The sequence below is a fragment of the Amphimedon queenslandica genome, unplaced genomic scaffold, assembly GCF_000090795.2.
Source record: "Amphimedon queenslandica unplaced genomic scaffold, v1.1 AMPQUscaffold_13455, whole genome shotgun sequence".
Lineage (NCBI taxonomy): Eukaryota > Metazoa > Porifera > Demospongiae > Haplosclerida > Niphatidae > Amphimedon > Amphimedon queenslandica.
The window spans coordinates 288,787-312,522 of record NW_003546309.1 but is presented as its reverse complement, the minus strand read 5'-3'; the positions used below and the strand labels follow the sequence as shown (position 1 = coordinate 312,522).

Sequence of the window (23,736 nt, the reverse complement as noted above, 5' to 3'; positions counted from 1 at the left end):
TAATACATTAAGATGATGTGTACATTGTAGATTGTACATAAGACTGAGGATTACTTTCAAGTGCATGGTAGAGCAGATCAAAGTCTTTCTTTGTCCTTGGATTCATGCGCCTCTCAAACTCGGCCTTCCTCCTTGCCTCTCTCTCCCTCTGCTTCCTAAGAGCTTCCTATACACAATAGTATAATTATTATACATACATGTACATGTAGACACCATTAGAAGTGGTTCCTTACTTACCTCTCTCTCCCATAATTCTCTCATTAGTTTCTCTTCTCTCACTGCATTAACATATTTAGTAGCTAGCCAGCGCCTCCAATGACTCTGAAGTATTATAATCTAATAAAGGAAGAGAGGGAAGTGTTAATAGATAAAAGTACATGTATATCACCTTTTTCAATATCTTTCCATGATATTCATCAGCAGTTTCATAAGGTCCAGGTATCTTTATTTTATCAGTGACACTAGTAATGTAACAACCAGTCTGGTTCTAGACAGACATAATGATAATATCAACACATTCATAATGACATGTACAATAATTGCCTTACCATTTGAGTTGCTGCATCCACCATTACTTGTTGGTAGCAATTACGTGTGAATACAGTCTGAGTGTCACGCTCAAACATTGCAATCTATAATGATAATCAATCATTAATAATGTTTATAATTAAAGGGGCTAACCCCAGTGTCTGGTTTCCTCCTGGGTAGTGTTTGTGCACTGGCGTGATGGTACTCCTGTCCTGTCTGCTTGTCTCTGTATCCTCCAAGAAATGGCTTCTTTATCCTTGCCTTCTCCATCTTTACTAATAACTCCTTCATCTCTTGAGCTATTCAAGAGAAGAGAAAGTAGTATATGACATAATCTACACATAATCTACACATAATCTAATATGATGACCTAAAGTTTACAGTTTCCATGTCTCATGCATGTACTCAATGTAGCCTTAAAACCTAGTGATATTTTCACCATGTCCATACACTATGCATAAACAAGTCAGGGGCATTACGCTTCGTGGGTTCATTATAGGAAAAGAATCATTATTGTTTCCATTACAGTACAAGTATAAACATTTACCTATACCAAATGATGCAGACTAATAACAATAATAGTACCTGTTTACTGTTTACGTGAAAGAGAGTTGGGAGAGTTTCCCTTAATATTCAATAATGTAAATGTTCACATGTACATGTACATATACATGTACGTTCATTACCTAATCTAACTTGAACTGTAAATATCCTTTCATCATACCCTAGCTCTTCTTCCTCTCTCTCTTTCTCTTTCTTTAATTTCTCCTCCTCTTCCTCCTCCTTACTGACTGGCAGTGCTAATGGAGTCAGTATCTTTACTTGGAGTTCAATGGAGGATCCACCCACAACACCAAACTGATCAACTGTGGCATTGTTTGATAGTGTTTCACCTTTTAAAGAGAGAAAAGAGAAGATTAAAGTGACATAAATTGGCTCCAAAATATGCCCAAATTTCATTATCATTGTGTCATTAATGCTTTGAATTAATTCCGAGTTATGGGTCCCTGACTACATGTATTTTTTATACGCATGGTTTCAAACTACATGTACATGTACATTACCATCAAGCGATAGGATAAAGGTGTCCGATGAGTTTCCAAATTTCTGAGAAAGGTATTCCTTTAACTTTTGAACTGAGTCTGAGAGACTGAAAAGATCTTTCACATCTTCACTGGAATTCTCAATTGCAAACACAACTACATGTATATGCATGTAAAAGACTAATTTTCAATCCAGCTTTATACCTTCTACTTTGTCTTCAGTGCTTTCTCCTTCTTCCTGAGGTTCTGCTGAAGGTACAGAAGCTTCTACTGTAGCCATTTTCACAATCTCGTGCTAGGCAACTCAAACCACCATATTGTATATCAAAACACGTTGCCTAGCGACACTGTTACCTAGCAACATGCTTCGAATAAACGGAATTTTACGGAAATAGGATACGCACCATATTGAAGGCGTGGTTAGTTATGAATTAAGTGTTGCCCGGCAACTGACGTTGCTAAGAAACTGTCGTCCTAGGAAACAAAATGGCCGCCGAACTGTTTATCCTCGTGTTTGTCAGCAAATAAACACAAAAGAAAAGCAGATACTGTACCTCAGTTCAAACCATTTCCTTTCCCTAGGACAATGGCTACAAATCCGTCAGGGAATCCTGCATTAGTTAAGCTCCCTCCCATCCCACAAGCCCCAGCCAGTCTCCTCACTGGATCTGGTAACACTCCAACAGCTACTGGTAGATATGAAGGAAGCTCACTCTATAATTATAGAAGAAGCAAGAAAGTTCAAGCAGCCATATCTAACCTGCTGTACGTATTAATATACTTGTGCATATCCAGGCCAGATACTCTTAATGTATTGTACTACATTAGCTCAGCATGCAAGCTTGATGGTTGCAAAACTGCAACTACAAGTGTATATAATATGCATGCAGGGAAATTAATTATTATCGTTTAATTTATTTTAGTGAGGAAAGAGCTACAAAGAGTTTATTATCAACTGCACAGTTCAATAGAAGGAAAGCAGGACAGCAGAAAAATGAGCCTGAGCTGTCTGATACTGTTATGAGCAAGGAAAGAAAGATAAGGGTGAGAGAATTGAATGAATTGATTTGCTAATTGAATTATTTTCCTGCAAATTTGCAGATTTTGCAATTAAAATTTTGCAATTACCAGTAAATTATTGTGATTCATGGCCCTTTTACTTTTAGTTAAATTATGAGTTCCTTCGTAAATGTGTTTCGTCAGCTCCTGTTACTCCAATGCTGCCAGAGATGTGGAAACACATCCTCTCATATATCTCATCCCGCTATCTCTCTCACCCTCTCTCTAAACCACTCCTGCCTCAGTTGTACAGTGAAATCAGTAGCAGCTATGAAGATACCATCAGAAAAACCACTAGTAACTATTATATCCATGCATGCATGCACAAAATTATTTTTACGAATATTTACATGTATTTTTTTAGTTCGTATGACATTGGTCAAGCCATCAGTCAGTGGATTGGATCCAGAGCCACCACTTTACCTCGAACCCTTGTATGTGTTCTGAAATTATTAAGACACCTCATTATTTTTCAATAATCTAGGGGTCTTGATTTCTCTACTACATGGCGTGATAGATATGATTCATCTGTAAGAACTCTATCATCAGTTCTGCATGTAACGCATCCAGTAATGCCTGCACTGTTGTCTTTATGGGAACAACAGAATGTGAAGCATCTAGTGGAATATTCTAATATCAGGTAATAATTATTTTAAGGATAATTATTCTTAATTTTATTTTTTCTTGATTAATTATCAGTAACTCTATTCTTTCTTTTTGTTCTTACTCCTCCCTTTCTTTTTCAAGGTCAAAGTGCCCAATGGAGCTTGAGAATTTTCGTAACATGATACTATTAGATGTGCAGCATGCTGAAGAGAAGCTAATGAATTCCTGGTACAGTAAAGTGATATCATTGTTCAGTGGCGATGATAAACTGGTACGCAACAAGCCACAAGAACAAACAGAGACATTTTATGAGTCTGTTAGTACTCTCATTGGCAATCAAATTAGGTTAGTATTAATTGATGTGCATATGTACATGTACATGTTTCTACATAAAATCTTCCTCTTTTTTTCCTTGTTTTTCTCTCCCTTATTTCAGGTCATTACTTACTAATACACTCCATTCTTTTGTGAGCATATTTGATGCTGCGAACACTGCCCACCTTCCAATCTTTAGACTAGAGCTCTGTCTTGAAGATGATACTATATTCTTCTTTCCTAGTGTAAATGACTTTGAGTCTGCAATTGATTTTATTATAAGCACAATATCAAAGGCTTTGCAAGAAGTAGGACAGATACAGGTAAGATAGCATGTGCTTTATTGTAGTAGTGGTACAGGGTATTTCGGCAAAAATGATTAGAAAAGAATTTTCTATTTTTATAATTTTTTTCTATGCGTATACGTGTTCTTATGTTGTATAGAAATTTTGAGCTCATTCCAATTAAAATTGGATTTGTTATAAATTTTTAAAGTTGCTCCAAAATTGAGCCAAAGTCCCTGTACTATAGTACAGGGATTTTGGTTAAATTTCCCCAAAAATGACTAGGAGAGGATTTTTCATTTTTATAATTTTTCCTGATACATATACATGTTCTTATGCTGTGTAGCAAGTTTGAGCTGATTCCAATCAAATATGAATTTTTTATGATTTTTTTAAAGTTGCTCCAAAATCGAGCCAAAGTCTCTGTATTATAGTACAGGGACTTTGGCCAAATTTTGCCTAAAATGACTAGGAGAGAAATTTTCATTTTTATAATTTTTCCTGATACATATAAATGTTCTTATGCTGTGTAGCAAGTTTGAGCTGATTCCGATGAAAATTGAATTTTTTAATGAATTTTTAAATTTGTCCCAAAATCAGGCCAAAGACCCTGTACTATAGTACAGGGATTTTGGCTAAATTTTGCCAAAAATGACTAGGAGAGAATTCTTTATTTTTATAATTTTCTCTGATACATATACATGTTCTTATCTTGTGTAGCAAGTTTGGGCTGATTCCGATCATAATTGGATTTTTTAAAGTGACTCAAAAATTGGCCTTGAGACCCTGTACCATTGACAAATAGCTAAGAGATAATTTTCAAATTTACTACAAGATTAATATGTTATAATAATAATTGTTTCTATTCTCTTAGCATTGGTTGGCTGGCACGTCCCCTTGTCCTTCCATTGCAGCTAACGTTGATGAGCAGATATTATCATCAGTCACTAACAAGTTAAAAGAAGCTTTGAAAAGAGAGTTAGAAGGACCAATGGAGCACAGAGCATCATACAGTAAGAGCAAGCCACTATAAGTACATAATACAAAATTTACATGTACATGTAAACTGCATGTATACTGTACATTTCCACTGCATGTACATGTACATGTACATGTACATGTACATGTATACATAGTTTTTTTCTTACATGTATTTGTATCTCTTCTCTTTACTCACTAGGTAAGTATGAGTTTCTGATAAATGGTCAAGGAGAGAGAGAGGTCAATACTTTCCTTAGTGAAGACCACACACTAGATGAATATAAGAAGGTCATTTAACTTGTTATAATATACACTGTACATGTATATTTGTATTTGTAGTTGCATGTATACATGTACATATACATACATGTACACAAATTTTTGTGTTTATACTGTATGGGCTGTACAATGTATGCACTCTATCTGTGTATAATGTGTATGTAACTGCATGATGACAGTTTAGTGTTTATAAGATTTTAATTGGCAGGGATCTAGTCCCATTCAAAAATTTTTTCAATTTAGATGTGGCTTAATAAAGTTATCAAGAAGTGAATCATGTAGAATTATAATGCTTCTTTAAAAAGCAGCATAACCTTGTCATGCAATCGTGGGTGCATCACTTCCTCCAACCACATCAACTGTATGAATACTGTTATGCTTGTACTGTTATTACATGCATGTACATGTACATTTTATTTATTTATTAATTTTTAATTCAATAGGAGATTGAGAAGTTCAGTAGCTTAGCTCAGGAGATATTTGGATTGCATGATCTTGTCATATTTCAAATGTTCCACTTGGAGTGTCATGACATCAAGAGAGGAATGATATCTCAATCGCAATCATTCGCTAACAAGATCATCAATCAGTTAGCTCAACTTCATATCAACAAAAACAAGAAGTAAGTCAATGTGCATGTACATGTACTTACATGTACATGTACATGTACATGTACATGCTAATCTAGATTAAATTATTGTTACTATAACTATAATCTAGAATATACATGTAATTCATTTGCTGTTGTTTTTGAAGAACTATTATTGTTACTGTTATTATTTAAATTATTTTTTCTCCTTCTCTCTCTCTCTCTTCTCTCTCCATTAGGATCACTGATGATTATGAGACATTCAAAGACACTGCACTGAGAGTGCCTGAGGACTCAAGGGAGATAATGGACCTCATTGAATACATGAATGAGGCTCAGTCTAAACTAGTAGTAGACCTCAGGAATGATGTTCAGGTAAAGCAGACCAGTTAGAGACAGTGTACTTAAGAATGGAGGAAGAGAGAGCATACATGTACATGTAGTATAATGTGCATTAATTAACATGTACATGTATAATTGAGGTTTCTTTTTTTATTGCTGTAGGACTCGCTGAAGCGTCTCCTTTATTTATTGACAGTTTATTCATTTACTGATGATGACAGAGAACTGAACAATACTACACTGACATGGCCTCAGAAACTAGCACCAATCTTTGAACAAAATGAACAAGTAAGACCAAGTACATGTACATGTATAAGCATGTAAAGCTACATGTACATCTACATGAACATGTACAGTTTTCAAGCCAATTTTTAGAAGTTTAGCCACATATATTACTATTATTATTATTATTATTATTATTATTATTATTATTTTATTTGTTTATTAATTTTATTAGATGATTGAAGAATCAAAAAACCGCGGTGAGAAAGAGTTGAAAGAAAGACAAGAGAAGGTTCAAATTGAAATAGAAAAGTGTCACCAACGCGTAGAAGAACTATCAGAATTCTCAGACATCAATAACGTGATACATTACTCGAAAGACGTGACTCAAATACATAACAGACTGACTGAGATACAGGCACAAATCAACAAGATCAACAAAGAAGAGGAACTCTTCAAATGGATACCAACCACCTACCCTCAGCTTGATCAAATTCGATCATCACTTGATCCTTATCAGAAATTATTCACAACCATACTGAAGTAAGAGAACAGAGAAAAAGCATGCGATTTTTATTAAAAATAACGTACATGTACATATTTTTTTTTTCTTTTTTTGTAGTTGGCAGAAGGCTGAGAAGAAGTTGATGGATGGTGCTTTCTCTGAGCTGAAAGCTGAAGAAACTGAAGCTGAGGCTGACGAGTTTGGCCGAGAGATGTACAAACTGTTTAAAGTTTTCAACACGAAATCAAAACAAATGAAGAAAGACAGAGATGTAGGAGGAGGAGTGAGTCATTCTAAATTAACTACATCATATACATGTACACTTCCTCTTTTTTTCAGATGCGTAGAGACCAGCCAGAAGAAGAAGGTGAAGTGTTTGCTCCATTGAAGTTATCAAAGACAGTCCTGGATCAGGTCAATCAGTTCAAGGAGTTCCTACCAACCATTCACATACTCTGTAACCCTGGACTCAGGCAACGCCACTGGGACAAAGTAAGAGAATAATAATAATATGTGTACATGTATTAATTGTATTACTATTTTATTCCTAGATGTCAGAGATTGTTGGTTTCAATATAACGCCTGATTCCGGTACTTCATTGCGTAAAGTTCTCAAGTATAATCTTGAATCCTACATGGAGGAGTTTGAGGCAATCAGCGCTGCTGCCAGCAAGGTACAGTACATTATTATTACTGCTATCCTCTCTCTCTCTCTCTCTCTTTTAAACTTCCTCCTTGTGTCTCTTTACTCTCTTTCCTCTAATAGGAGTTCAGTTTGGAGAGGGCAATGGATAAGATGGTTGACGATTGGGATGAAATCATATTCAATACAACCTCATACCGTGACTCTGGCATATCAATACTGACAGCAGTGGATGATATACAGACTAACCTTGATGACCAGATTGTGAAGACTCAAACAATGAGAGGATCACCTTTCATTAAACCGTTTGAAGCAAGAATAAAGGTACAATATGCAGTGTACATGCATGTACATATTTATACAGTGTACTTTTACATGTACATGTACATGTACATGCATTAATTTGCTATTTAAATTTTGTATTCATTTACTTATTTCCATTTTTTCCATAAGGCATGGGAGGAGAGGTTATTGAAGATGCAGGATACACTTGATGAATGGTTGAAGGTTCAGTCCCAGTGGCTGTATCTGGAGCCTATCTTCTCCTCTGAAGACATCATGCAACAAATGCCTGAAGAAGGAAAACTATTCACACAGGTACAGTGTGCATACATGTAATAGCATATGTGCTCATATTAATAGTAGTATAATGATTGATGTGCATGTACATGTATGGTTCTTTTTAACTTAAATTTCATTAGTGTATACCTAACTGTTTTTTGATTGAATGATATTTTTATGTCTCTTACATGTTAGGTTGACAAAACTTGGAAGGAAGTTATGCGTAACACAGTAAAGGATCCTAAAGTACTCAAAGCCACTGCCTATCCAGGACTGTATGAGAAGCTGTTTGGTAGCAACGAGCTCCTTGACAAGATACAGAAAGGGCTCAATGCTTACTTGGAGAAAAAGAGACTCTATTTCCCTCGATTCTTTTTCCTCTCGAACGATGAGATGCTTGAGATATTATCAGAGACTAAAGACCCAACTAGGGTACAGCCTCATCTCAAGAAATGCTTTGAAGGTATTGCTAAACTGGAGTTCACTGATAGCCTGGATATTACTGCCATGTTCAGTTCTGAAGGAGAAAAGGTACAAAAAATAGTCTTCCAATCTCTCTCCTTATGTACTTTTTACAAGTGTAATTTTTTTACATTTCTCTCTTGCTTAAAGGTTAGTTTATCTCAGACTATATCAACAGCTGCTGCCAGAGGAGCAGTTGAGAAGTGGTTGCTCCAGGTCCAAGATATCATGATACTCAGCGTTGGAGATGTACTAGAAATGGCCAAAAATGTAAAATAACAATATACATGTGCATGCATGTACATGTACATGTACATGTGCATAAGAAAACTCTTCTACACAAATTTAAATGTATAAGGCTGTAGCTACATGTACATGTTCATAAACTACATGTGTACATCTACATGTAGTTTTGCCTAATTGCATTTTAAGGAGTATAGAAATTATTTTATTAAGGCTCTTTCTCCCTCCTCTCTTCTCTCTCTCTCCCTTTGTTATTCTAGGCTTATGCTGAGAATCCTCGTAATAAGTGGGTCTGTGAGTGGCCTGGTCAAGTAGTGATATGTGTATCACAGATATTCTGGACACTAGAGGTTCACGAGGCAATACGCAACGGACCGCAGGGAGTGAAAGAGTATCACACCAAACTAACCAAACAACTGGAGGGTATTGTTGAAATGGTACGTGGTAAGCTACCCAAGCAGACCCGAACTACACTAGGAGCGTTAGTAGTAATGGATGTACATGCAAGAGATGTAGTACTGGAACTAGTGGAGAAAGGTATGGACACTCATTGTATTGTAAATTGATAGCAGACAGTGTAATCTTTTCTTGTATTGGATTGATGTACATCTATAGAGTTTTTGTGCCTACTGTCATACTTGTGTAATTATTTTAACATTATTTTAATATAATTTTAAAGTGATGTACATTGTATATTTTAGGTGTTACTAGTGAGAATGATTTCCAGTGGTTGTGTCAGTTGCGTTATTATTGGGAGGAGACTTGTGTAATGGCTAGAATCATTAATGCAACTGTTAAATATCACTGTGAATATCTTGGGAACTCTGGAAGGTACATACATGCAGCACACACTACATTACCAAATGCCATGTACTGTATTGTAGTGCTTGTCAGCTTATGAAGCTCATGCTGTTTAGCTCACTTAGCATGCTTTGTGAGAAATCCTGCATTCTTTATGTACATGTACATGTAAAATGTATTTATTTTATTTCTTCTCCTCCCATAGATTGGTCATTACTCCATTGACTGACAGGTGCTATCGTACTCTTGTTAGTGCCTTCCATCTTCATTTAGGAGGAGCACCAGAAGGACCCGCTGGGACTGGGAAAACAGAAACAGTCAAAGTACAAAAAGAAACTCAACTACTGTATGATTGATACATTACATGTATACTTTCTTCTTGTACTGTTAGGATTTAGCTAAAGCATTAGCTGTTCAGTGTGTAGTGTTCAATTGTTCTGATGGATTGGATTATCTTGCTATGGGGAAATTCTTTAAAGGTTTAGCCTCCACTGGTGCATGGGCTTGCTTTGATGAGTTCAATCGCATTGAGCTTGAAGTATTATCAGTAATAGCACAACAGGTACAGTACAGTGGACATATGCTATACATGTACATGTAAATGGCTATAAATGTAAATGTATATATTATTATTATTTTTATTATTTTAGATATTGACTATACAGAGGGCAGTCATTGCTCAAGTGTCAACTTTTATATTTGAAGGTACCCAATTGAACATCAATCCGTCTTGTTTTGTGTGCGTGACAATGAATCCTGGCTATGCTGGAAGATCAGAGCTACCTGACAATCTTAAAGTAAGAGAAAAGAAAATTACACATACAGTACATACATGTATGTATCATGTAACAGAGAATTACATTTTATTTTTTATTTAACTCTCCTTACTCTTTCTTTTTTCTCAAGGTGTTATTCCGTACAGTGGCTATGATGGTACCTGATTATGCTATGATTGGAGAGATCATGTTGTATTCGTACGGTTTTGTTGATGCCAGGAATTTAGCCGTTAAAATAGTAACCACATATCGTCTATGCTCTGAACAGGTACACAATATGTACATGTACATATACATATACATGCATGTACATTTGCTTAAATGCAGGCATACGTGTACATTCTACTTGTATAATCATCATTGTCTCTCTCTCTCTCTATTCTCCATCAGTTGTCTAGTCAGTTTCATTATGATTATGGTATGAGAGCTGTTAAGGCTGTTCTAGCCGCTGCTGGTAATCTCAAATTGAAGTTTCCTGATGAAAACGAAGACATCTTATTGCTTCGTTCAATAATGGACGTCAACTTACCCAAAGTAAGAAAAACAATCAGTAATCTTATACATGTAAGTTATAATTGCACTTTCATCTTTCCTGTACATTGTATAGTTCTTATCTCATGACATCCCATTATTTGAGGGTATCATCTCTGACCTCTTCCCTGGCATAACACTACCCAAACCAGACTATGCTGAGTTTGTTGGTGCTGCTACTGATATATGCGAGAAATCTAATCTCCAAGTGACCGAGTTCTTTGTACAGAAACTCATACAAACCTACGAAATGATGATAGTCCGTCATGGATTCATGTTGGTCAGTATCATTATTATTTACTTTTATATTAATTTATTAATTTATTTATTGTACAAAAGTGAATGCATACTCATATTACATGTATATACATGTACATACTGTAATAATGATTTTTCTTCATGCTATATTTGATGTTACATTAGATTACTTGTATTCTTAGGTAGGGGCTCCATTTGCAGCAAAGACTAAAGTGATAGATGTGCTAGCAGACACACTGACCCTCTTGAATGAGAGGGAGCAAATGGAGGAATACAAGACAATGTATCGTGTCATTAATCCCAAGAGTATCACCATGGGACAGCTCTTTGGGCAGTTTGATCCAATTTCACACGAATGGACTGATGGGGTGGTAGCTAATACCTTTAGGTACGTGTATGTAATAGCACTTTCAGTGACAATTACATCATCATGTATCCTTTATTGTCTTGTTATGCTTTAATTGTTAAAATTACAAATTTAGGGTTTTTAAACCCATCCAAAAATTTTTCTAGAAGTATTGTTTATTTACCGTTACTGATGGCACTCTGTAGGAACTTTATATCCAATGTTATTTGTAAAAGCTATCATGGGTTGCAGACTGTTTGTGGTTAACACTTATGTACTTGTATAAACTGTAAATGCATTGATGCATGAGCATCTGGAAAATCAATTACACATATACCATTTCCTTCTTTTTTGTCTCTCAGGGAGTTTGCTTCAGCACAGAATGATGATCGTAAGTGGGTGGTGTTTGATGGTCCAGTGGACACACTGTGGATTGAGTCAATGAACACTGTACTGGATGATAATAAGAAACTCTGTCTCATGAGTGGAGAGATCATACAAATGTCTCCATCGATGAACCTCATCTTTGAAACTGATGATCTATCACAAGCTTCAGTGAGTCGTTTGTCTTAAATTTGTACATGTACTGTACATGTACATGTAATTATTGTGCATTTATTTTTCTTGTCTGTGTTTTAGTATGCAATAATTATTATGTATTCTCTTCATTTCTGTAGCCTGCTACTGTTAGTAGATGTGGTATGATATACTTGGAACCAACCACATTCGGTTGGAGACCTATTTACACATCATGGTAAGAGAAAGGCACTATCCTTTTATAATCCTTTACATGTATGCATGCATGTACATTTGCATGTACATGTAGGTTTGCAGCATTGTCTCCAGTATTAAGAGAGCAGAATGGTGAATTGATTCACAGTCTAGTTGACTGGATGGTACCTCCTTGTCTCATTTTTGTACACAAACAAGTCAAAGTAAATTATACATTAAGTACATTTTGTTCAATATTAAGCTTCGTTGATCCTCTAGGAACTAGTCAGTACTTCGGACAGTAACCTCACTCGTTCCCTCATGTACTTGTTCCAGATGTTAATGGAGGACATTTGTGAAGACGAAGCTGCAACTAAAGACAAGAACATGCGTTCTTGGATCATTTCAGAATTCTTATTCTCCGTGATCTGGTCCCTAGGGGCAACCGGTGACAAGTCCAGTCAACAAAAATTTGACACCTTTTTCCGCGAGTTGATGAGCGACAAAATGGAGGAACATCCCATGCCGGCATCCGTGGGTAAAATAGAGTGTCCGCTCCCTCCAGAAGGAACTGTCTATGATTACGTGTTTGAGGCTAAAGGCCGTGGTAAATGGACACCATGGTTGGACATGGTGAGGGATCAGTCGATTGATCCTAACATTAGCAAGCTAGCTGATATTATAGTACCCACTGCTTATACTGCTAGGTAAGGAGAGGCTTGAAATATTGCCATGCTTCCATCACATTGCATTGTGATTGCATGTACTTGCATGCTTATTGATTGTTACTATTTCTGGTGTTTGTTATTTTTATGGTAACTTTTCATATTTAAAAAATTGAGTTATTGTGTTACTATTGTACAAACAATTTGTATTGAAAAAAGCATGGAATATACATGTACATGTAGCAGTGATAAATATATACATCTACAGCATAAAAGAGCACTACATTATTTTGTAGGTGTACTTACCTAATGAATATAATGGTCCAGCATGGGAGGGCATTGTTGTTTGTCGGTCCAACTGGTACTGGTAAAACAGCATATGTGAAGGATAACCTAATGAACAGGCTGGACAAGGACAAGTTTGTACCACTCATAGTCAATTTCTCTGCTCAAACTTCAGCTGGACAAACACAGGTACATGTACAGCACATGAAGAAAATAATGAATAATAATAATGATTTAAATGTGTTCTTCTTCTTTTAGGATATCATAATGTCAAAGCTAGACAAGAGGCGTAAAGGAGTGTTTGGTCCTCCAATGGGAAAGAAAAGTGTCATATTTGTTGATGACTTGAATATGCCAGCAAGAGAGAAGTATGGAGCCCAACCACCAATCGAACTACTGAGACAATTCATGGACCATGGAATGTGGTACGTACAATTATAAATACATGTACATTGTATATGTACATGTACATACTGTAATGCTGCAATTTATACTATCCACAGGCATTCACATATTGTACATACAGCATATCTATTTTTTGCATTGTATATATTTTTAGTATTTTTGGTGCTTGTTAGCATTGTTAACATTTTGCTTTTTAAAAATTTATTATCATTGTTTTATTTACAGGTACGATAAGAAGGATGTATCTAAGATATCTCTGATTGATATTCAGTTTTTAGCTGCTATGGGTCCTCCAGGTGGTGGGCGGAATCCAATCACTCCTCGTTTCCTCCGTCACTTTAACGTCATTGCAGTCAACGAGTTCACAGACGAGACCATGACTAGAATATTCTCAACGATATTCTCCTTCAGTTTGAAAAAGAACAACTTTGCTACAGAGTACTTTACCTGTGCCTCACAGATTGTGGCAGCCACCATGGAAGTGTACAAAGAGACAATGTCGAACTTACTGCCTACGCCAGCAAAATCCCATTACACTTTTAATTTGAGAGACTTTGCACGCGTTATATTGGGAGTGTTGCTCATCAAGCCTCAGTGTGTGGAGAATAAGAGAACATTTACTAAACTCTGGGTCCATGAGGTGTACCGAGTGTATTATGATAGACTGATTGATGATACTGACAGACACTGGCTCTATGAGTGAGTTTAATACATGTACTGTATGAATTAATGTTTGGTATATGTACATGTATATAGTGTACATGTACATGTATGTACTGTATTAATTAATGTTTAGTACATGTATATAGTGTACATGTACACTTACTATTAATATATTTTTTGAATTTTTCTTTAGACTACTAAAGAAGATGGTAAAGAATCATTTCAAGGAGGATTTTGGTACTGTTTTTAAGCACCTTTCCTCCTCCAGTGGAGGTGGAGTCACTGATGATGACATGAGGAGTTTGTTATTTGGCGATTACATGAAACCTGATGCTGTACGTCCATATACATTGTACACATGCACATGTACATGTACATGTACCTAAACCTACATGTAGCTCTAATCTAAATGTATGCATTGTAAATGTATGTATGTTATTTTTATAGGAAGAAAAGTTGTATGAGGAGGTTACATCAATCACTGAATTGACTGAAGTGGTTGAAGCTGCTCTTGAAGAATACAACAACACACACAAGAACAGAATGAACCTTGTCATATTTAGGTAATAAACCCTCTCTCTTATCATCCTACTATTACCTCTATTATTATTTATAGATATTTATTGGAGCATTTATCAAGGATATGTCGTATATTGAAGCAGTCCGGTGGCAATGCACTCCTGGTTGGTGTGGGGGGCAGTGGACGACAGTCCCTCACTAGACTGGCCACTTCAATGGCCGACTTTGTCCTCTTCCAACCAGAGATATCCAAAAGCTATGGGATACCAGAATGGAAAGAAGACTTGAAGGTGACCCTAATTTTTATACATGTACATGTACATATATACACTACATGTACATGTACATACATGTACAAGTACATTTATACATAGAGTATAACAACACAATGCCTATCATTATTGTGTCTCTGTTTCTGTAGGCTTTACTGATGAGTGCAGGGAAGGAGGGGAAGACCACTGTGTTCCTAATCACTGACACACAGATAAAGGACGAGAAGTTTCTAGAAGATGTAGACGGGTTGCTCAATGCTGGGGAAGTCCCTAACTTGTTTGCTATTGATGAAAAACAAGAAATTATTGAAGTGAGAGAGAGAGAGAGAGAGAAAAAAAGAGTTTAAATAACATTTACTCCATCATTATCTTTATATTCATTCCAGGCTATGAGGCCACTAGCACAGGCTGATAATAAAGACATGGAGTTTACTCCTCTCTCTCTATTCAATTTCTTTGTTAGTCGCTGTCGTGAGAATCTTCACGTCATACTTGCAATGAGTCCAATTGGTGATGCATTCAGGAATAGACTGAGGAAATTCCCTTCACTCATCAACTGCTGTACTATTGACTGGTTCCAGGTAAAGCAACACTCATACTCATGTACTAATGTACACTGTGTCTTCTCTCTCTTTAGGCCTGGCCTGATGATGCACTGGAGCTAGTAGCTAACAAGTTTCTGGAGGATGTACACATGGAGGATGAAGAGAAAGCAGCTACTGTATCACTTTGTAAGCACTTCCATCAAAGCACCAGAGAGCTATCTGAGAAGTAAGTTCCATGCCTACAATACATGTACATATTATTATAAAAGAATAATGCATTATTGCACTTGTTCAGTTCATAGAAATACATGTAAACTATATGTACATGTACATTTATGTATTTATGTTTAATATATTATTTATTTTATTAAGGTTTGAGGCAGAGTTGGGTAGATATAATTACGTGACTCCGACGTCTTATCTTGAGCTCATTTCATCACTGAAACTGCTACTGGGAAAGAAAAGAGGAGAAATACTCAAATTTAAGAAACGCTACGAAGTCGGTCTTGAGAAACTAGCCTTTGCAGCATCACAGGTAAAGAAAGAAATTATTAATTTACTAGTGACCAACAATGCATGCTTACTTTAATGCAGTATACTTGAAACAAAAATGGCTGCAAACTATACATGTAGTTATCACATTGTTTATTGCACAATCATACTGTAGGTAGCATCAATGCAGAAGGAACTGGAAGAGCTACAGCCAAAGCTAGTGGTAGCTCAAGAAGAGAACAAACAGATGATGGTAGTCATAGAGAGAGAGTCAACTGAAGTTGAAGCTCGAAGTAAAATAGTCCGAGCTGATGAGAAAGTCGCTAATGAGAAGGCAGCTGAGGCCAAAGCACTGAAAGATGAAGTAAAGAAACAACAACAATAATGTTTTTACAAGCATTTATACTGTATTTTGTTCTTTGTTAGTGTGAGAGTGATTTAGCAGAAGCAATTCCAGCACTAGAGGCAGCACTGACTGCTCTCAATACACTCAAACCTGCTGACATTACTATAGTGAAGTCAATGAGTAACCCACCATCAGGAGTTAGGCTAGTGATGAGTGCCGTATGTGTAATGAGAGCCATCAAACCTGATAAAGTTAATGACCCTGCTGGAACTGGACAAAAAGTAAGCAAAAATAGCAATACACACATACATGTACATGTACATGTACTTCTATGATTATTCTGATTTCATTCATCTTTACTATGATATCTTGAAAAACCAACCTCAATCCTACATATAGGGCTACCTCCTATATAATACATTACTAGTGTTTTTCCTCTAGATATTGGATTACTGGGGCCCATCAAAGAAGCTCTTAGGTGACATGAGTTTCCTGAGCAGTCTAAAAGAATATGACAAAGACAACATACCAGTAAATATACAATAGTCCATGTCTTCAAAATTTATGTCATGTCTTTTTTATTTTTTAGCCTCAAATAATGTCGAAGATAAGATCAGAGTATATAACCAATCCAGAATTTGATCCACAGAAAGTCCGCAACGCCTCGTCTGCAGCAGAAGGACTCTGCAAGTGGATACTAGCCATGGAGATATACGATAGAGTAGCTAAAGTGGTCGCTCCAAAGAAAGAGAAGCTAAAGGAGGCCCAGCAATCACTAACGGAAACGATGGCCATTCTAGACGAAAAGAGAAGAGAGCTGAAAGAGGTTGAGGACCGTCTTGCTCTCCTCAAGCAGCAGTTTGAAGAAAAGACCAAAGAGAAGGAGCAACTAGAGCAACAGGTTGACCTCTGTGCTAAGAAACTGGACAGGGCTGAGAAGCTGATTGGAGGACTGGGAGGAGAGAAGGAGAGATGGTCTCAGGCAGCTAAGAGTCTTCAAGAGACTTATGATAATCTGACTGGTGATGTACTAATAGCATCAGGTGTCATTGCTTACCTTGGAGCATTCACCTCCAACTATAGGACAGACTGTGTGAAGGGATGGGTTGCCAAATGCAAGGTAAAGATATGCATGTACATGTACACTTGCAGCTTATAATATGGTACTTAAATTTATTTCTTTTCTTCTATTTTTTGTGTTGCAGCAATACAAGGTACTGTGTAGTCAGGAATTTAGTCTAAGTAAGACACTAGGTGACCCTGTGAAGATCAGGGATTGGAATATTGCTGGACTACCAACTGATAGTTTCTCTATTGATAATGGAGTCATTGTTGACAACACCAGGAGATGGTAAGAGAGAGAATGACATACTGTATGTTGTTAAGTTTCTCTTTTTCTTTTCAGGCCACTAATGATTGATCCACAGGGTCAGGCAAACAAGTGGATAAAGAACTCAGAAAAAGTCAATAAGTTACAAGTCGTCAAACTAACTCAACCGGATTATGTGCGTACACTTGAGAACAGCATACAGTTTGGTACTCCTGTACTGGTTGAGAATGTAGGAGAGGAGCTGGATCCTTCACTAGAGCCACTGCTACTGAAACAAACCTTCAAACAAGGTAATGAATAGAGAAAGAAAGAACGAGAAGAATGGATTGCCTTTATTCTAATCATTATGATTAATCTGTAGCAATATTAAATGTATTTATGATCAATGCTAATTCTTAAATTATCCTTTTCTTTTTTGTTATTTTTAAGGTGGAGTGTGGTGCATTAAACTCGGTGATAATACCATAGAGTACTCCAGTGACTTTAGGCTGTACTTCACCACGAAGCTACGTAATCCTCACTACCTTCCCGAGCTATCAACCAAAGTAACACTCCTCAACTTTATGATAACACCAGAGGGACTGGAGGACCAGCTATTAGGCATTGTAGTAGCCAAGGAAAGGTAAACCAAACTACTCAATACACATACACACTGCACCATGCATGTACATATATTTACTATGTACATATACATGTGTACTAGATATAAATGTACATGTAGATAAAATGTATTCTTGCACTTTAGTATGTGATATAGTATTGATGTTGTTTGCTCCAAATATTTTTTGTCTTCTTGTAGGCCTGAGCTTGAAGAAGAGAGACAGCAACTGATCATACAGTCTGCTGCCAACAAGAAGCAACTCAAAGAGATTGAGGACAAAATCCTAGAGACTCTCTCGTCCTCCGAGGGGAACATCCTTGAAGATGAGACTGCCATTCAGATATTAGACTCATCAAAGGTTCTATCAAATGAGATATCAAAGAAACAAAAAGTTGCCGAAGAGACAGAGAAGAAGATAGAGCAGTCACGTGCTGGTTATAGGCCAATAGCAGCACATGGCTCAGTACTGTTCTTCTCTATTACTGACCTACCTAACATTGATCCTATGTATCAGTACTCACTTGTCTGGTATGTCAATTTATTTATAATTTCGATTAATGACAGGTAAGGAAAGAATCCTTTTGGACTATTTTAAATTACATGTATTTCTTTCTCTCTTTCTTTCAGTACAAAATCCAAGCAACTTGAGAGGAGGCTGAGATATTTGACAGATCATTTTACTTACAATTTGTACTGCAATGTCTGTCGGTCGCTGTTTGAGAAGGACAAGCTTCTCTTCTCCTTCATTCTCTGTTGCAACCTCCTCATGTAATAATGTGTACCCATTTTTATTCTCTAATACATAATGATGTCCTTATGCTGTGTAGAAAGTTTGGGTTGATTTTGACTTCAATTTTAAAAATTATGCCCATTTAAAAAAATGAGCCAAAATCTGAAAAGTACCCTGTACTATAGCCCATGGTTTTTTCCGAAAAATGGCCCAAAAATCACCCCCAATTTTTATTACATTTTTTGATACATATTGATGTCCTTATGCTATGTAGAAAGTTTGAGCTGATTCCGACTTCAATTTTTCAAGTTACGACCATTTTAAAAAATGGGCCAAAATCTGAAAAGTACCCTGTACTATAGCCCATGGTTTTTTCCGAAAAATGGCCCAAAAATCACCTCCAATTTTTATTACATTTTTTGATACATATTGATGTCCTTATGCTGTGTAGAAAGTTTGAGCTGATTCCGACTTCAATTTTTCAAGTTACGGCCATTTTAAGAAATGGGCCAAAATCTGAAAAGTACCCTGTACTATAGCCCATGGTTTTTTTCCAAAAAATGACCCAAAAATCACCTCCAATTTTTATTACATTTTCTAATACATATTGATGTCCTTATGCTGTGTAGAAAGTTTGAGTTGATTCCGACTTCAATTTTTCAAGTTACGACCATTTTTAAAAATGGGCCAAAATCTGAAAAGTACCCTGTACTATAGCCCATGGTTTTTTCCAAAAAATGACCCAAAAATCACTCCCAATTTTTATTACATTTTATAATACATATTGATGTCCTTATGCTGTGTAGAAAGTTTGAGTTGATTCCGACTTCAATTTTTCAAGTTACGACCATTTTTAAAAATGGGCCAAAATCTGAAAAGTACCCTGTACTATAGCCCATGGTTTTTTCCAAAAAATGACCCAAAAATCACCTCCAATTTTTATTACATTTTCTAATACATATTGATGTCCTTATGCTGTGTAGAAAGTTTGAGCTGATTCCAACTGAAATTTTCTTAGTTATGACCAGTTTATGATGTAGGCTTCCAAATTGGCCCTAATATTTTATTGCTTGGAAGAGACAGTAGTAATTCATGTACAGCACCACAGGAAATAAATATATTTTTTATTTACATTTTTTTTGTATTATTTATTTAGGGCTAAGAATGAAATGGATATGGGAGAATTTATGTTTTTCTTGACTGGAGGAGTTGGACTTGAAAATAAGCTAAAGAACCCAGCACCACAGTGGCTCTCTGATAGATCATGGGACGAAATATGCAGAATGTCTGAAATGAAATCATTCTCAGGTAAATACACATAATACATGTACATGTATATTGTCAGTGTGTACATGTACATGACTACATGTACATCTGCATAATAATATCAAACCTCCTCATTTGTTAAGTGCATGTACATGTAATTGTAGATGTTTATGTACATTTGGTATTTAGAATAATTTGTACTTGTACATGTACATGTACATTTTTTGAATATTACAAGTTAGAAGTTTGTGTTTTTAGGTTTCCTTGGTAAGTTCACAGGATCACTTACTGACTGGAGGAACTACTATGATGATAAGGAGCCTCATTTGGCACCACTGCCATCTCCTTGGAACGGTAAACTGAACGAATTCCAGAAATTGATTGTACTTCGATGTCTCAGACCTGATAAAGTAAGGAAATTAATAATATGTATATGTATGTTTTTTTACATTTTATTTAATGTACTTGTACATGCATGATTATTTATCTCTTCTTATCTTGCTGTAGGTTATACCTTCTCTGGTGTTATTTGTTAAATCCAAGCTTGGTGAGAAGTTTGTTGAGCCTCCTCCTTTTGATCTAGCTAAGAGTTACGCTGACTCTAACTGCTCCATTCCATTGATATTTGTCCTCTCGCCTGGCGCTGATCCCATGGCTGGACTGCTTAAGTTTGCAGAAGACAAGGGATTCACTGGAGAAAAGTTTAACTCCATTTCATTAGGACAAGGACAAGTAAGAAGAAGAGAGAGAATATTAATTTTTAATCAAATTTTTTTAGGGTCCAGTAGCAGCCAAGATGATTGAGACAGGCATTAGCGAAGGTACTTGGGTTGTACTGCAGAATTGTCATCTTGCCGTCTCTTGGATGCCTGCACTGGAGAAAATCTGTGAAGAATTCCAAGCAGATAAGATGGGATCGTCTGAATTTAGACTATGGCTGACTTCTTATCCTTCAGACAAGGTAAGAGTAAACATACATGTACATTACATTTGCATGTATAAAATTATGTACATGTACATGTACTTTTATACTTGTTTTATTGTACATATTGTGTGTATATGTTCTTTTTGTTTCATACATGTACATGTACATGTACTTTTATGCATGTTTTACTGTACATATCGTACTTGTATGTACATGTACATGCTCTTTATAGTTCCCAGTATCAGTGCTGCAGAACGGAGTCAAGATGACCAACGAGCCTCCAACAGGACTGAGACAAAACTTGTTGCAATCTTATATCACTGATCCCATCTCTGACACCGAATTCTTCGAAGGATGCGGCGAAAAATCACACGTAAATAAATAATAATAATAATAATTAGTAATAGGCATTGATTGATACTTTTATATTATGATTATAATGTGTATTGTATATAGATTTGGGAGAAGTTACTGTTTGGTTTGTGTTTCTTTCATGCTCTCGTCCAAGAGAGGAGGAAATTTGGTCCTCTTGGCTGGAATATACCGTACGGTTTTAATGAATCTGATCTGAGAATCAGTGTCAGACAACTACAGGTACTGTATACTATTAAATGTACATGTACATGTACTGTTCATGTTCATGTACATGTACATGTACATGTTCTACTGTACATGTACATGTACAGTAGAAAAACTACATGTCAGTGCTAGTAATATTATTATTTTTTCTTTTTTTCTCAGATGTTTATCAACGAGTATGATTACATACCATTTGATGCTATAACCTATCTCACTGGTCAATGCAACTATGGAGGAAGAGTCACTGATGATTGGGACAGGTACAATATTCACTAACACATGCACATGTGCATTTACTGCACATTTACATGTGACATTTTAATGTTATTACTTTATATATGCAGGCGATGTCTTATGAATATTCTGTCTAATTTCTACACTACTGACATTGTCAATGATCAGCGATACAAGTTCTCTCCCAGTGGAGTGTATTATGCACCTCCTAAAGGATCCTATGAAGATTATGTAGAGTTTATTAAGGAACTGCCCATGACACAGAACCCAGAGATATTTGGGATGCACGACAATGTAGACATCTCACGTGAGCTACAGGAAACAAGACAGGTAGAGAGGAAAAAATAAAAAGCTTAATTGCCTTTCATTTTGATCCACAATGCATGTGTATGTTTGTATTAATTCTTCCACTTTGCTTTTTCTGTAGTTGTTTGATTCAGTGTTGTTAACTCAGTCACAGAAAAGAGGAGGAGGAGGTGGAAAGACAGAAGATGTATTGGATGAAATAGCAGCAGATATACTAAATAAGGTGAACTACCAATTATACTGTACATATTGCATAGGTACTACATACATGTAGATTTAGTTTTAATTTCCTATTTTTCCTCCTATGCAGCTTCCAAGAGTATTTGATTTAGAGGTTGCTATATTAAAGTACCCAGTCTGCTATGAGGAGAGCATGAATACAGTACTGGTACAGGAAATGGAGAGATTTAATCGTCTCACGTCAGCCATCACTTCTTCTCTCTCTAACTTACGCAAGGCAATCAAAGGTCTGGTGGTAATGAATGCCGACCTTGAAGCATTGGCACAAAGCTTACTAATAGGAAAGGTAACAAGATGTGTACATGTACATGTACTTTTAAATTTTATTCATCTTTATATGCTTTAGGTGCCTGAGTTTTGGGCTAAAAGGTCATACCCTAGTCTCAAACCACTTGGTAGCTACATCAGTGATCTGCTGGCAAGACTCAAGTTCCTGCAGGATTGGATGGAAAGTGGGAAACCTCCTGTATTCTGGATATCAGGGTTTTACTTCACCCAAGTAAACATAAATTGAAATACGTCCTATTATTTATTCTATTCATTCATGTGCTATTCCTCATTATATATAGGCATTCTTGACTGGTGCTCTGCAGAACTATGCCAGGAAATATGTAATCCCAATTGACAAACTGTCCTTTGATTTTGAAGTAATACCAGTGGATAGTAAAGACACTCCTCCAGAGGATGGAGTATATGTTCATGGACTCTACTTGGATGGTGCTAGATGGGACAGAGAGAGGTACACATGTACATCTATATATATATATAGAGGTTTTTGTACTGTCTTTTGTATCATTTAGAGGCTTGTTGGCTGAGCAGCATCCTAAAGTATTGTATGATCCAGTGCCAATCATATGGATGAAACCAAGTGAGTTATGATTGCATTATACATCATGTGTAGCTGTATGTATTACAATTGGCTTCTATTGCAGGTAAGAAGGCAGATATAAAGGAGAGGGGAGCATACTTGTGTCCACTGTACAAGACAAGTGCACGTCGTGGTGTCCTCTCTACCACTGGTCATTCCACCAACTATGTACTCCCAATCAGTTTGAATACTGATAAACCAGTCAAGCAATGGATACTGAGAGGCGTTGCTTTACTTTGTCAGTTGGATGACTGATCTTCCTATGTTTCGAAACTTTATCACTTACTAATTACAATTATTAATTAATAAACAGATAATACATTATTTTAGTAGCTACAGGTGTATAGCCAAATCACTTTATTAAAATAATATTAAAATTA

General features: G+C 36.3%; 2 protein-coding genes across 2 annotated transcripts in view; one reads left to right on the top strand and one right to left on the bottom strand.

The window, feature by feature from the left end:
- The window catches only part of LOC109581212 (IQ and ubiquitin-like domain-containing protein), a 3,843-nt gene extending 1,923 nt beyond the window's left edge, over positions 1-1,920 (bottom strand). Inside the window, exons 1-8 of the mRNA XM_019995113.1 lie at positions 1,776-1,920; positions 1,593-1,727; positions 1,215-1,421; positions 682-827; positions 549-632; positions 389-487; positions 238-336; positions 55-166 (exon numbers count right to left, since the gene is read on the bottom strand). Of these exons, the coding sequence (XP_019850672.1) occupies positions 55-166; positions 238-336; positions 389-487; positions 549-632; positions 682-827; positions 1,215-1,421; positions 1,593-1,727; positions 1,776-1,851 (958 nt within the window). The 5' untranslated portion in view covers positions 1,852-1,920. The remainder of the gene's footprint in view (positions 1-54; positions 167-237; positions 337-388; positions 488-548; positions 633-681; positions 828-1,214; positions 1,422-1,592; positions 1,728-1,775) is intronic.
- A 115-nt stretch (positions 1,921-2,035) lies between these two features.
- Positions 2,036-23,736, top strand: LOC100641716 (dynein heavy chain 12, axonemal-like). The gene is made up of 66 exons (XM_019995109.1): positions 2,036-2,336; positions 2,495-2,615; positions 2,738-2,927; positions 2,995-3,064; positions 3,115-3,270; positions 3,378-3,581; positions 3,673-3,874; positions 4,710-4,848; positions 5,016-5,104; positions 5,539-5,717; positions 5,924-6,059; positions 6,189-6,314; positions 6,484-6,791; positions 6,871-7,036; positions 7,093-7,245; positions 7,305-7,427; positions 7,520-7,720; positions 7,850-7,993; positions 8,153-8,488; positions 8,570-8,689; positions 8,923-9,199; positions 9,364-9,493; positions 9,669-9,786; positions 9,855-10,025; positions 10,114-10,260; positions 10,370-10,507; positions 10,630-10,773; positions 10,847-11,050; positions 11,211-11,416; positions 11,737-11,929; positions 12,052-12,128; positions 12,201-12,309; positions 12,365-12,792; positions 13,047-13,224; positions 13,294-13,460; positions 13,666-14,139; positions 14,297-14,438; positions 14,551-14,666; positions 14,720-14,912; positions 15,044-15,205; positions 15,281-15,475; positions 15,532-15,665; positions 15,812-15,974; positions 16,107-16,295; positions 16,358-16,558; positions 16,719-16,808; positions 16,867-17,397; positions 17,483-17,628; positions 17,683-17,897; positions 18,037-18,229; positions 18,407-18,772; positions 18,836-18,976; positions 20,095-20,246; positions 20,463-20,614; positions 20,712-20,936; positions 20,983-21,165; positions 21,362-21,502; positions 21,586-21,723; positions 21,871-21,968; positions 22,053-22,272; positions 22,370-22,471; positions 22,559-22,774; positions 22,835-22,987; positions 23,058-23,227; positions 23,289-23,356; positions 23,421-23,736. Exons 1-66 carry the CDS (start codon positions 2,158-2,160, stop codon positions 23,609-23,611), a joined length of 11,889 nt encoding a protein of 3,962 aa, XP_019850668.1. The 5' UTR covers positions 2,036-2,157; the 3' UTR covers positions 23,612-23,736.